At 40.5% G+C, this 12,500-nt stretch overlaps 2 protein-coding genes across 3 annotated transcripts in view; one reads left to right on the top strand and one right to left on the bottom strand.

The window, feature by feature from the left end:
• LOC119578847 overlaps window positions 1–2,088 on the top strand; it is a 22,799-nt gene extending 20,711 nt beyond the window's left edge. For both annotated transcript variants that reach the window (XM_037926497.1, XM_037926496.1), the window contains exons 11-12: window positions 1–169; window positions 328–2,088. The exon at window positions 1–169 is cut by the window's left edge and continues 84 nt beyond it. In XM_037926497.1, coding sequence (XP_037782425.1) covers window positions 1–26 — 26 coding nt within the window. In that variant the 3' untranslated portion in view covers window positions 27–169; window positions 328–2,088. The remainder of the gene's footprint in view (window positions 170–327) is intronic.
• A 1,730-nt stretch (window positions 2,089–3,818) lies between these two features.
• The window catches only part of LOC119578846 (titin-like), a 19,759-nt gene continuing 11,077 nt past the window's right edge, over window positions 3,819–12,500 (bottom strand). The window contains exon 2 of the mRNA XM_037926495.1: window positions 3,819–7,427. Within this exon, the coding sequence (XP_037782423.1) occupies window positions 4,233–7,427 (3,195 nt within the window). The 3' untranslated portion in view covers window positions 3,819–4,232. The remainder of the gene's footprint in view (window positions 7,428–12,500) is intronic.

The following is a 12,500-nucleotide window of genomic DNA, read 5'->3' as shown; positions in this document are numbered from 1 at the left end:
CTACTCTAGCTGACCTAAGAAATTAAATTTTAAAGCAAAGAACTGTATGGTGATGCTGCTCGGGTTTTTGTAATCGAAAATGTGAATTTAGCAGTTTTGGGGCTGCTTTTGAAAATTCCCTGGCAGCGGTGGTGCTGTATTAGGCTTCCTGAACGACCAGAGTAGAATGGTTTGTTGATGATCTTGTACTTAGATGTTTTTATGGCAACTTACTTTGTTTTACAAATTTTCTCTGGGGGGTTTTGGGGAGATCATTCAGTTACATTTATAAAGAATAAGAGAAAACAGATTAAGAATTATAATGCTTTTTTCTCTTTTTTTTTTCAGGAGGAACTTCGTCATCGTTACCAGCAGGAAGGTTGTGTGGTTGTTGATATCATACCCAAAAAACCAGTGCCAAAAAATAACAACATTTGAGAAAGTGTGTGGTTAGCATTATTGTGCAAATATGTATGTTATTTTTAATCATTGCTCTAAATTATTTATAGGTTAGAGCAGTCCTTAGCCAACCAGGCATTTTTTGCAATTGCACACCATTTACCCGACAATTGAATAGTTTTGAGTCTTTATCTGCTTCACAGATGTAAAAAGGAATAGGCATTAGTTTTTACCTTTTTTTCTTAAATTTTGCATGGTTAACCTGAGGGGGAAAATTTAAAACATTTTTTTCCCTGATCAGCTTGCACTTTTGCCGAGTAGTAGCTTTTTTTGAGATGTGATTTTGGCTGCATTTCCAATATTTACAGGATTAGTATTTGGAACTATTGAAAAAATTGTGAGGATTCTTTAATTTTTCTTAAAATTTTTTTTTTAATAATTTTGGGTTCATAGTAACCAGTAAAAACTGTAGAAGTGCACAGTGATAATAGTATGTACCTGCACGTGAGGATGAAAAGTATGATGTAATTCCAGTATTATAAGTTATTTTTAATCATATTTTCGTATACTTTTATATACTCTATGCTTGTATGTGACAACCTTTATGTATTGCGCAATCCTCAGGCCTTATGGGTAATCCTTGGATGAATAATGTTATTTGGATATAATTATCTTATGACGAGCTCTACATAAAATATTATAGTCATAATTTCACAAGAAAGTTATACAAGTTCAGCAAGATGAAAAAATGCATCAACTAATGATAGTGCTGTACACAATTTTTTTTAACCATGTGATAGGTTAGGATAACTAATTAGGATTCATATATTGTTTTTTATACTTGGGCTGTGAATATTTATTACAGGTATTTTTTATTCATATAGAGGATGGTATATTTTACTATACCATTATATGTGTTATATTAACTGACTGCATGAGGTACCATACTAGCATAGGCATGGTGAAGCTGTTAACTGCAGTAGCAAATTGTAATCCACTGCTGTATTTCCTTGAAGCTTTTAGCCATTTTAAGGACCATTTCCCTTTGGTTGACAGTGAATTAACTTATTATAGAATATCACGATTTATAAGTTTTTTAGTTTTTTTTTTCTTTTTAGAGGAATTTACATTTTTTGCAGTTAGGGTTATGGCTATTGGTTAATTTTATGTGGAGAGTCTTAGATGTATTGTTATTGTTATTGGTGTTGTGATGCTCAAATACTTAATATGTCCTGAATTTAGGATTATTAAGATAAAGTGATGCACTATATTAGATGTAAGTGTTGGCATTGTCTTCCTGAAAAAACAAAACAAAAAAACAGTGTGCTGAGTTTAGTGTATCTGAGGATTCAGAAAATATCATGAATGATTTTTCTATTTCCAAGACAATATTAAAAGTAGTTTAGCAACTCTGTACTACCTGTGTGATCCAAATACACTACCTGTGCTTGCAAGTAGAATGGGGGGGCCTTGCCTAGATGTACAAGAGCATGTTTCTAAATATTTCCAAGACATTCCCTGCTTGTCAAATATATATAGACATCCCCCAGACGGATATTGTTATGTCTTCTGTTTTGTGAATTGTAAGTGTATTTTCCTGCTGGACGTCTTTTTAGTGTGTTTTTACTTTATTTATTACTTGAAAATTATCACTGTTAAACAACATGCAATATGTACTTTGTTGAATTTATAATAAATGTTTTATTTTGATGGAGATTTTTTTTCTGCATATGATTTTTTCCCTCTTCCATCCTTTGAAATAATTATTTCATGGGAACAAGGACAGGAAACCAAAGAACTTCAAAAACAACTTACAAAGGAGCTTGAGAAAACAGTAATATACAGTGTTTGAAAAGAGATCAGGTAAATTAAGAATTTGTAGGAAAGAGTTTGTCCAAGAAATTATTTACAGTAAATGCTAAATATATATATTTCTGTATATGTGTGTGTTTTTAATAATACTTCAAAAATGCAAAGAAAAAGTGTTAGACCAAGGTCTGGAAGTACTTATATAGACCTTGGCTTAGAACATCTGTGCATAACAAAATGAGTCTTTCATAATTACTGTAATTTTAAAAGATGTGAAAAAGCACTGCACTATTATTATTATTTTTTTTTAAAGGAAGTATGTGATCTTTATTGTTTTATAAAGAAAACGTATCTTAGAAAAAAAATGAAGCTTGAAGAAGTGTTGTTGATGATTAAAGAAGTGTGCTTACTGAAAATGCGTAATGAAAGACATTATTAATATTATGCCTCTTCAGATACTGAAGTAAACAAAAAAATGATTATTTCTTGGCTTGAGACACATCATTAAGCTCAGATGTACCCGCCTATTTAGTGCAAGAAGGAAGTAATCAATTTTTTTTTATTAATTCAAGAAAACCAACTCTCGTTCATACTATCAGAATAATGATATTGTAAAATATGTGCCTACACACTTATCCCCCCCCCCCAACCAACACCTACACACACACTATGTATGTCTGTTAGACTGTATCTGTCCATCAGTCAGTCAGTCTGACTGCCTGTCTACATATCTGTCAGTCAGTCAGTCTCTCTCTCTCTCTCTCTCTCTCTCTCTCTCTCTCTCTCTCTCTCTCTCTCTCTCTCTCTCTCTCTCTCTCTCTCTCTCTCTCTCTCTCTCTCTCTCTCTCTCTCTCTCTCTCTCTCTCTCTCTCTTTCCATCTCTCTCTCTCTCTCACACACACCCACACACTTTCTCTTCCAGACATGTAATTGAAGTCATGTGCTGTACAATGGATTAAACAGCAGACGTTTCTCCTAGTCAAAGAGAATGTTAAATATCAGGCTAGGCACCTGGCATGTTGGTGTGTCACAGCTGAATAGAATATCGAGCGTTTAATATTTTATACACCACTCTTCACTATTGTACTAGCGACCGGTTAGTATAATTTATACTTGTTGTAGGTGAAACACGTGAGAAAAAGAAATTGTTAAGTACTCTCTTTCTGTTTTTCTCCCCCTCCCTCTGCTTTCTATGTCTCTGTTTCTCTCTCCCTTTCCACCTCTCTCTCTCTCTCTCTCTCTCTCTCTCTCTCTCTCTCTCTCTCTCTCTCTCTCTCTCTCTCTCTCTCTCTCTCTCTCTCTCTCTCTCTCTCTCTCTCTCAGTGAGTGTGTCTGTAATATACTTTCAAAAGTTTATATAAATGTTCATAATTAATGTACATTTATAAATACTGCCTATTTTCTTCTTGGTTTATTTCCTTTCATTTTGCAGTCATCACTATTCTTTCTTTGGGAGGTCTCAGGAAGTACTTGTGTGCATACAAATGAAGATGCCTGTATGTGTTCTGAATATGTTTTCGTGTTTTATATAACCCAAGTATATAAGTGTGCATTGAGTAGGCATGTGTTATCTCTTTCACTTTGAATGTTCTTTCCATAATTATTTAGGGTGAATGATTGATAAGCAAGTAAACATTTTATAATTTTATATATAGAATTACATGTACATCATTTGATGATGTTATAATAATAGGGTAATGAATGCCACGAATCCAAGGTACACAAACATTGAGACATGTTACATTGTCTAGAAACTCTAATCTTAATCGACTTCGTCAAAGTGTTCTCTAGCTTTGCTTACGACCTCAGCTGTCTTCGAAAATACAGTATAACTTTCGTATAAATAGTTAACGACATGGTCTTAGCTTTATAACAATACATCATTACTGGATACTGTTGTCAAAGATATGTTTATACAGTTCCTACCAACACCAGAAGACATTCCAGTATTTTTGTTCTTAGGGTACAGTGTATGATACTGCATTGTTTGACAGACACTATCACGTTGTTGCCTCAGTATGTCGTCTACTTATCTTCCTTCCTTCCTACCACACAGGACGGCGGGAAGGATAGTTATAGTTCCAAGGATAACCGTAGTTGGTTTCGTACTGGCTCTGTGGTGCGATCCGCCCTGAGTAAAATTGGAAAGGGCCCTGATAACCTTGCCTGTAGGCAGACCTGGCTGGCATAGCGGTCCTGAAGTTGAAAGGGGTGTAATCGCGGTAGAACTGAGAAGGTAAGTTGCTCTGTTCTCCGAAACGTGGTCCGTATACCTGGTAGTTCTGTGGGGTGAAATCTGTGTTCCTGGAAGGCTCGTTGATTGACTGTGGGTAATAGTCGTTTCCGCCGTACATCTGTGGGTAGCGAGACTGCATGAAATAGTCGAAGGGGATGTTGTGTCCGGCTGGCGTGTCGTAATCAGGGTAAATTATGTCATCATCATCGTCGTCGTCATCGTTCTGGAAAGGGATTGGCTCGGGGTGGAAATGGCCAAACCTCTGAGGAGTCTGTGGGCCATCGAAGTAGTCCTGAGATTCCTCTGTGGGAAATGTGGTTCTTCTCATCAGCGGCTGTGGGCGGAAAGGGAAACTTGGCTCAAGGAATTCTTGAGTTGGTTGTTGTTGCTCCTCGAATTCTGGGAAATTTTCCTCAGTCAGAGGCTGGTTGTCTCTATCGTCCTCGCTCCGGATTGGTAGAAAAAAATGTTTCTCATCGTCCCACTGGCCAGGGAAGACAGGGAGGCTCTGGGTGGGCTCCTCATCCTCAGGAAAAAATATTCTCTGGCTGTTATTTTCATTGGGAATGAGAAATGTCTGATTGTCGACCACAATGGGTGTCAGCTGATCGGACTCATCTGTCTGTGGCTCTTCGGCGATGGGCAGCAGAGGCTCGTCAGGGCGGAATGTCTCTCCGGCAATGGGTGTGATGGGGCGGACGGGCAGCTGCTCAGGCTGCATCTGCACATAGAAAGGCCGCTGGGCTGCGAAGGGGAGAGGAAGCCTATCGCTGCGGTCGCCTTGGGTGTCAATAACCACGATCTCGACTAAGTTCGGTGGTACATATGGCCCATTGGACTCATCGCTTTCTAATTCCTCCTCTCCTTCGGTCTCTGGGCCCATCACCACAGCAGGACGGAAGAAAGGCAACCCGCCGAAGGGCTTGAAAACCATCTCCTCATTATCAGCCTCGGTAAGGAATGGAGCAAAGTCTTCGCCCTCAGACTCCTCACCTTGCGGGTAGAACTGTTCTGGGACATCTTCTTCAGAAGAAGTCTCTTCCGACATGTCTGGAAGGAACCCAGGTACGATTACATCACCTTCAGGGGTGTGGAACATTGCCATAGGGAGGTTCTCATTACCTGGCATAGCTTCGTCATTAGAGATCTCATCCTCAGGCATAAAAGCACCATCTTCAATCACTGGCTGTTCCTCACCGACAAAATAATTGTCCGACGCGATGGGCGACTCGTCGGGGGTATACTCCTCTTCATCCATCTGTGGCATATCCTGCTGCATGCCTGATATTCCGTCAAAGTTGTATTCCTCCTCGGGAGTGTAGTCAGCATTCTCGGGCACGAAAGTTTCGCTTTGAGGCACGAAATATACCATGGGTTGGTCATAGGTCTCCTCTTGTGGGTATTCTTGAGGCTCAATATTCACAATTTCGTCTTCATCGGAGTCCTCTTCTGACTCCCTGGTATCAATGAATTCCTGTTTTATATAAGACACTCTTACTGGGACGAGTTCAGGTATTAAGGGACCAGCTTCAGGATATGCTTCTTCAGGAGCATCAAAGAAACCTTCAGGGGCCTCTTGAGGACCGTCAAACGCATCCTCAGAGACTTCTTCAGGAACTTCAAAGATACCAATTATTTCTACAGGAGACTCACCATCAGAGAGACCTTCAGGGATGTCTTGGGGGCCATCGACTTGAGGCACTTCTTCAGGGACAAACATGTCCTCGGGGAGCTCCCCACGAATATCATAAAAACCTTCTGGAACTTCTTGAGGAAACTCTTCGGGGACACCAAAGACTCCTTCGGGAATTTCTTCAGGAGCATCAAACATTCCTGCTGAAGCCTCGGCTTCAGGGGCTTCTTGAGGTCCATCGAAAATATCTGCAGAAGTGTCTTCGAAGGTATCAGAGTTATCCTCAGGGACAATGAAGATTCCCTGGGGAACTTCCCTTTCGGTATCATAAAATTCTTCAGGCATCTCTTGAGGCCCATCAGAAAATTCATCGGGAGTACCAAAATTGTCAAAAACTTCTTCAGGGACTTCTTCAGGAACACCAAACGTTTCTTGCGGGAAGTCCTCAGAGCCCTCAAACACCTCCTCTGGCATATATTCAAGGTCGTCAGAAACTTCTTCAGGGGCCTCCTCAGGAACATAAAAAGCCCCTTGCGGCACATCGGGGTTCTCGGAGATTCCTTCGGGGATTTCCTCTGGGCCATCATACGTCTCTTTAGGCACGAAGCCCTCAGGCACTTCTTCAGGCACAATAAAAACATCCATAGGTTCTTCAAAGTTGTCTTCAGGGACGTCAGCGATGTCCTCGGGGAATTCCTCGGGGACATCGACTTCCTCTACGCCTTCTTGGGCTTCTGCTACAAGACCGTCTTCAGGAAGCTCTTCAGGAACGTCAACCATAGGGATGTACACAATCTCGGGTTCTTGGTCTGTGTCAGGGATGAAGTACTCCAACCTCGAAGGTTCTTGGACCGGGACAGGCACGAGAGGGTTCGCCTGCGGCTCGACAGGGAGCTGCTCCTGCTGGGGAACCTGTTGTACCTCTTCGGGGACTTGTTCCTGCTCGGGTAACGTCACCTCCTCAGGCACTTGCTGTTCCTGCTCGAGCGCAAGTTCTTGTTCAGGCACTTGTTCTGCGTCTTCGGGCATCTGCTCTTGTTCATTTACCTGTCCATGGTCTTCCTCCGCTACCTGCTGCTGCTGCACCTGTTCCTGTTCAGGCGTAGTTACGACAGGGGTAGAAGCATCATCGGCAGGCACAGTGCCAGCCGGGTCGCTGGGCACCTTGGAGGTCACATTGACGGACGACTGCGTGGTTACCGGCACACTCAGGGCCTCTGCCTCAGGATGGACTTCGATGACGTCTCCTTCAAGGTCGTTGTCTGCAGGTCGTGCGTCGAGGATCAGCTGCATAAGGTCCTCCATGTTGCGTGTGGGGGGGTCCGACAGCGGCAGGGAAGCCACTGCTGCTACCCCAAGTAACCATAATATCTGCAGCAGAGAAGCGATTGTTAATAAGTGATAAACCATACGAAAAATCGAATCAGAAGGTGACGAAATGGAACGCAAAAAGAAGGGGAAGAACATGGACAAGAAGAAAAATAAAACTGCATAACGTTTTCATTATAATATTTATTATATGTAAATGTGCACGTAATACACATAAAAGTTGAAATGCCTTCTTTCATATGACCACATTCACCAATCCCTGGCCACAGCGCAATATGTAACTATCAGACTGTATCATTGCTAAAAGCCGCCATCACCATGACTTTGCTTGGAGTCATCAGCAAAACCGGTTTAAGGAAATTCCCCGGCGTGAGATGGCGCAAGCTCACCCTCACCTGGAATAGGGGGGACGTGGAGGGGGAGGGGGGGAAGGGGGCGACTGTACATACCATCACCCTTTCTCGCCCACTCTTATCTATATTCCATTTCTTTTTTCAAGTATTCTCCTTTCTCACTACTTCTAACTCCAATTTACATAAGGAAAGAGAGAGAGAGAGAGAAAAAGAAAATCTTATTTTCTCATTCCTCTTTCGCTAAGTCTTTGTCCTCCTCCTCCCCCTCCCTCCCTCCCCCTCTTCCTCCTTCTCCTCTAGGGCACTGCACCGCGCACGGGATAATCGCTCTTATTGCGCCAAGTTCAAGGTTATTCAAGTTCCTTTGTTGGAGATTCAAGGGCAAAGGAAGACAAGATTAAAGGAAGTGGGAAGAGAGACCAAGTGGGTTGTTAATTGAGAGTGACATAGATACTTAAAAAGAATGACCAAGTGTGACGAGAGGGATATTTAAGAAAGAAAGAAAGAAACGAAACGAAAAGAAAAGATAAGAAAGAAAGAAAGAAAGAAAAGGGAAGAAATATATGTATATACAAATGCTGAACAGAGCAAATAACATATTAGTAGTAAAAGAAAACGAAGTCATAATTAGCAGTAAATAATAATCATCATCATACAGGCAAAAGGAGATCATGTCTGACATGAAATTACTAGTTACATACACCTAATAAAAATACAAATTTCTTTATATATATATCACGATGAACCATTTCATAATCAGTTATTATCTCTATTATCTATACTTGGCTCCAAATCATTGCCTAAAAAGTGTCAAATGCTAAAAGAAAGAACGAAATAATTTCAGGGAGACAAATAACTGCGTGTAAATAAGTGTCGCCCAAGTTCTTGAGTCGTGTGAAAAACGATGGCGTTCTCTCTAACCGACTTTTAATAAATGGCGGGAAAATTTCCCAACTAAGTTTGGAAGCGGCTAAACTTATGGATGTGAATGAGAGGGAGGGAGGGGGAAGGGGGTGTGTGAGGGGAGGGGGAGGGGGAGGGGGAGAGGGAGAGAGGAGGGAGGGAGGGAGGGAGGGAGGGAGGCAGAGAGCTCGAAAGAGACAGGTAGATACACAGATAGACAGAGAGAGAGAGAGAGAGAGAGAGAGAGAGAGAGAGAGAGAGAGAGAGAGAGAGAGAGAGAGAGAGAGAGAGAGAGAGAGAGATTGCCTTTTGGGCAATGTTTGACTTTTTGAGACGTTAGTATTACTGCTTTCGATATGTAGTTTCAGTTTACATAACATAAAACCAAGGATATATATATATATATATATATATATATATATATATATATATATATATATATACATACTTACATACATACATACATACATACACACACACATTCACACACATTCACACACACACACACACACACACACACACACACACACACACACACACACACACACACACACACACACACACACACACACACACACATATATATATATATATATATATATATATATATATATATATATATATATATATATATATATATATTCACACACGCTCGCACGCACGCACGCACACACACACACACACACACACACACACACACGTGTGTGTGTGTGTGTGCGTGTGCGTGTGTGCATGCGTGCGTGTGTATGTATATATTCACACACGCATACATATACATATATCTGTCTTTGTGTGTTTATACAAATTTATATGTATGTATATACTATAATTTAGTACTGTATGTATGAATCCACGCAATGCATATAACAAGTAAACATTTAGAAGGAGTGAAATATACACAAGAAGAATACCATTAAGCAAATTACAACAAAGGAGGAAAAATAGACTGTCGGATATGTTTGAACATTCACTCGTACGCAGAGTAATGATGGGGAGAGAAACACACACAGGAAGGACTCGGAGATAACGAGTCACTAACATGAAAAGAATTAAATAAGTAAACGCAGGATGTACCAAGGTGCTTCTCTTTGCCTCCTCCTCCTCCCTCCTTTTATTCTTCTTCTTTCTTCTTCCTCCTTCCCTCGAATCCCCTCTCCTTCCCCTCCCTCTTTCAGTTCTTCTCCTCTCCTGCTCCTCTCTCCTTTAATTTTTCTCTTCCCCTTCAACTCTCCTCCTCCCTTTATTTTTCTTTCTTCTATTTTTATGCATCTTTCTCTTCCTCCTATTCCCCCTCCCTCTTCTCTCTCCCTTTTTTATAGTCCCTCCTCCTCTTCTCCCCCTCTCTGCTTGGCTGCGTTTCATCAAATATTTACCAGTCGAGAATTCATGGCCTCCAACCATTGCGTTGTCATTCCAGCGACGTGGCCTCCTTATTCTCTCTCTTCTTCCCCTTCTTCCGCTGTCTTCGCCTCTATCACTTCTGTTTTTTTGTCTGTCTTACTGTCTCTCTAACTGTCTGTGTCTCGTTTGCTCTCTGTCTTCCCGTCTCTGTTTTTCGTTCTCTGTCTGTCTGTGTCTCTCTCGTTCTCTGTCTGTCTGTCTGCCTGTGTCTCTCTCGCTCTCTGTTTGCCTTTCTGTCTCTCTCTTTCGTTATCCATCTACCTGTCAGTTGTTCTGTGTCTGTCTCTCTCTCTCCCTCTTCCTCATTTCACCAAGCCTTGTCATTTTTTCTCTTTACCTATTCATTTTGATCTCAGCCTTTTTTCCTCTTCTTCTTCTTCTTCAGCTGTCTCTCCTCCTTAATTAAGGACTAGAATCTAGTGATACAGAAGTGAATCATCGACCCTCCAGACGGAATATGCAACACCTTTATAATGACTGGCGTTACGAAGGAGGTTGATGAATAGACAGATAAATAAACACAATAACTAGAGTGTATGATAGTAAGATAACTGATAAAGAGAGATAGGCAGAAATACCGTTGGCAACCCTGTCAATTCTCTTATTTACAGATTATACAATGATTCACGCTTTTTTATTGTTTTACTCTTCCTGGTTTGAAGTGAGGTGGATTAAGTAAAGGATGTGGTGAGGAAGACGAAGAGGAAGGAGGGCAGAAAAGGATGAGGAAAGCGGGGGGAAAAGGATGGGAGAAAGCGAGTAGAAGGAAGAGAATATGAAGAATATGGAGAAGGACGAAGAGTAAGAGAGAGAGTGGGAAAAGAAGTAAAATGAAAAAGGAAATGTGTTAAAAAAGAAGGTAATGAGTCGTAATTGAAAGAACAAGAATGAGATCCATGATAAGTATCTGATAAGTATTCCCCATTTTCCTCTCATTCTTAATCCACTTCCTTCTCCATCCTTCCTTCCTTCATTCCCCATTCTTCACTCCCTCTACCCTATAAATCACAAACAAACACTCCCCCCAAAAAACAAACAAACGTATATGACCAGCCAGGAACCGAATAACGGAAATTTACCGGATATGCATAACGAGAGGAGCAAAGAGGGGGGGGGGGATGAGGGGGATGATGTGGTAATATTTCTTCGATTACGGTAATAACGTTGTACAAAATAGCGGGATTGCAGTTCTAGTGAGCGAATTCGAAAATCAAAAGCATGACGGATCGAAACGGCGGTTCGAACGCGCTCGAATGTTGTCGCTTACTAGACCGTGGGACTACGAGGGCAGATGTGTTTGGTTTGATGTGGAGGTCGGTTTTAGTTTAGGCTTGTTATTGTTTTCTTATGTTTTCGTCATTCATATTAGTGCTGTTCTTCTTCTTGTCGTTATTGTTACTGTCATTACTGTTGGTTTTCTTGTCGTTATTTTTATCATTATTATCTTTATTGCCATTATTGTTCTTATCATTGTTGTTGTTGTTGTTGTTGTAGTTATTATTATTATTATTATTTTTATTATTATTATTATTATTATTATTATTATTATTATTATTATTATTGTTATCATCATCATCATCATCATCATCATCATCATCATCATCATCATCATCATCATCATCATCATCATCATCATCATCATCATCATCATCATCTTCATCACTACTATTATCAGATTTAAGGCTATCATCATTAATCGGTATTATTGCTATCCATGTTGTTTATATTAACTATTATTATCAGAATCCTTATCATCCTTATCATAGTCATCGCCTTATTATTTCCTTATTATTATCTTTATTATCACTGTAATGATGATTTTGTTAATATCACCATAATAACCGACGTTCTAGTTACAGCTTATGATAACAGTAACCCTTCTGGAGGCAAACTGATATATTTACATGACTTGGCGCTTTACTGGACACGCCACCTAAACAAACCGCTTTAAAAATTTGCAAGGAACTGCCACCGAATATCAAACGCAAAATCCCCGTCAGAAAACCGGAGTCCCGCAATGCCTGACGAAGCAGTTTCGAAAAGACACCGAACCAGTTATGTCATGAAACATAATTCCCGATCGGTATCGACTCCTGGATTCGAGCGAGACTTAGCGAACCGTTGTAGCGAACAGCCGCTAAGAACCGCAAGAGCGACAGACGTTCAGGAAATGCGGCGAATTCTCCAACTCATGTGCAGAACTTGAGGGATTTAGGAAGTGCACTCAATTTGCAGTGTCTCTGAAGCTGGTGGAGATAATTTTTTGTTTGATGAAAAAGGTAAACCTATGAATACAATCGGCATTTTGGCAAGGCATGACTTAAATTTGCTAATAGATGGTTTGCTTCTTCTAAGGATATACATGCTAAACGAATATCATTCTAGAACATATAAAAATCTTTCGCGAAGAAAAGGAAAGATAAAGATGATGATGATGATGATGATGATGATGATGATG

The sequence above is a fragment of the Penaeus monodon genome, chromosome 11, assembly GCF_015228065.2.
Source record: "Penaeus monodon isolate SGIC_2016 chromosome 11, NSTDA_Pmon_1, whole genome shotgun sequence".
In the NCBI taxonomy this organism is placed as follows: domain Eukaryota; kingdom Metazoa; phylum Arthropoda; class Malacostraca; order Decapoda; family Penaeidae; genus Penaeus; species Penaeus monodon.
Note: the sequence above shows the minus strand (reverse complement) of the source record. Positions and strands in the feature narration are given on the sequence as shown.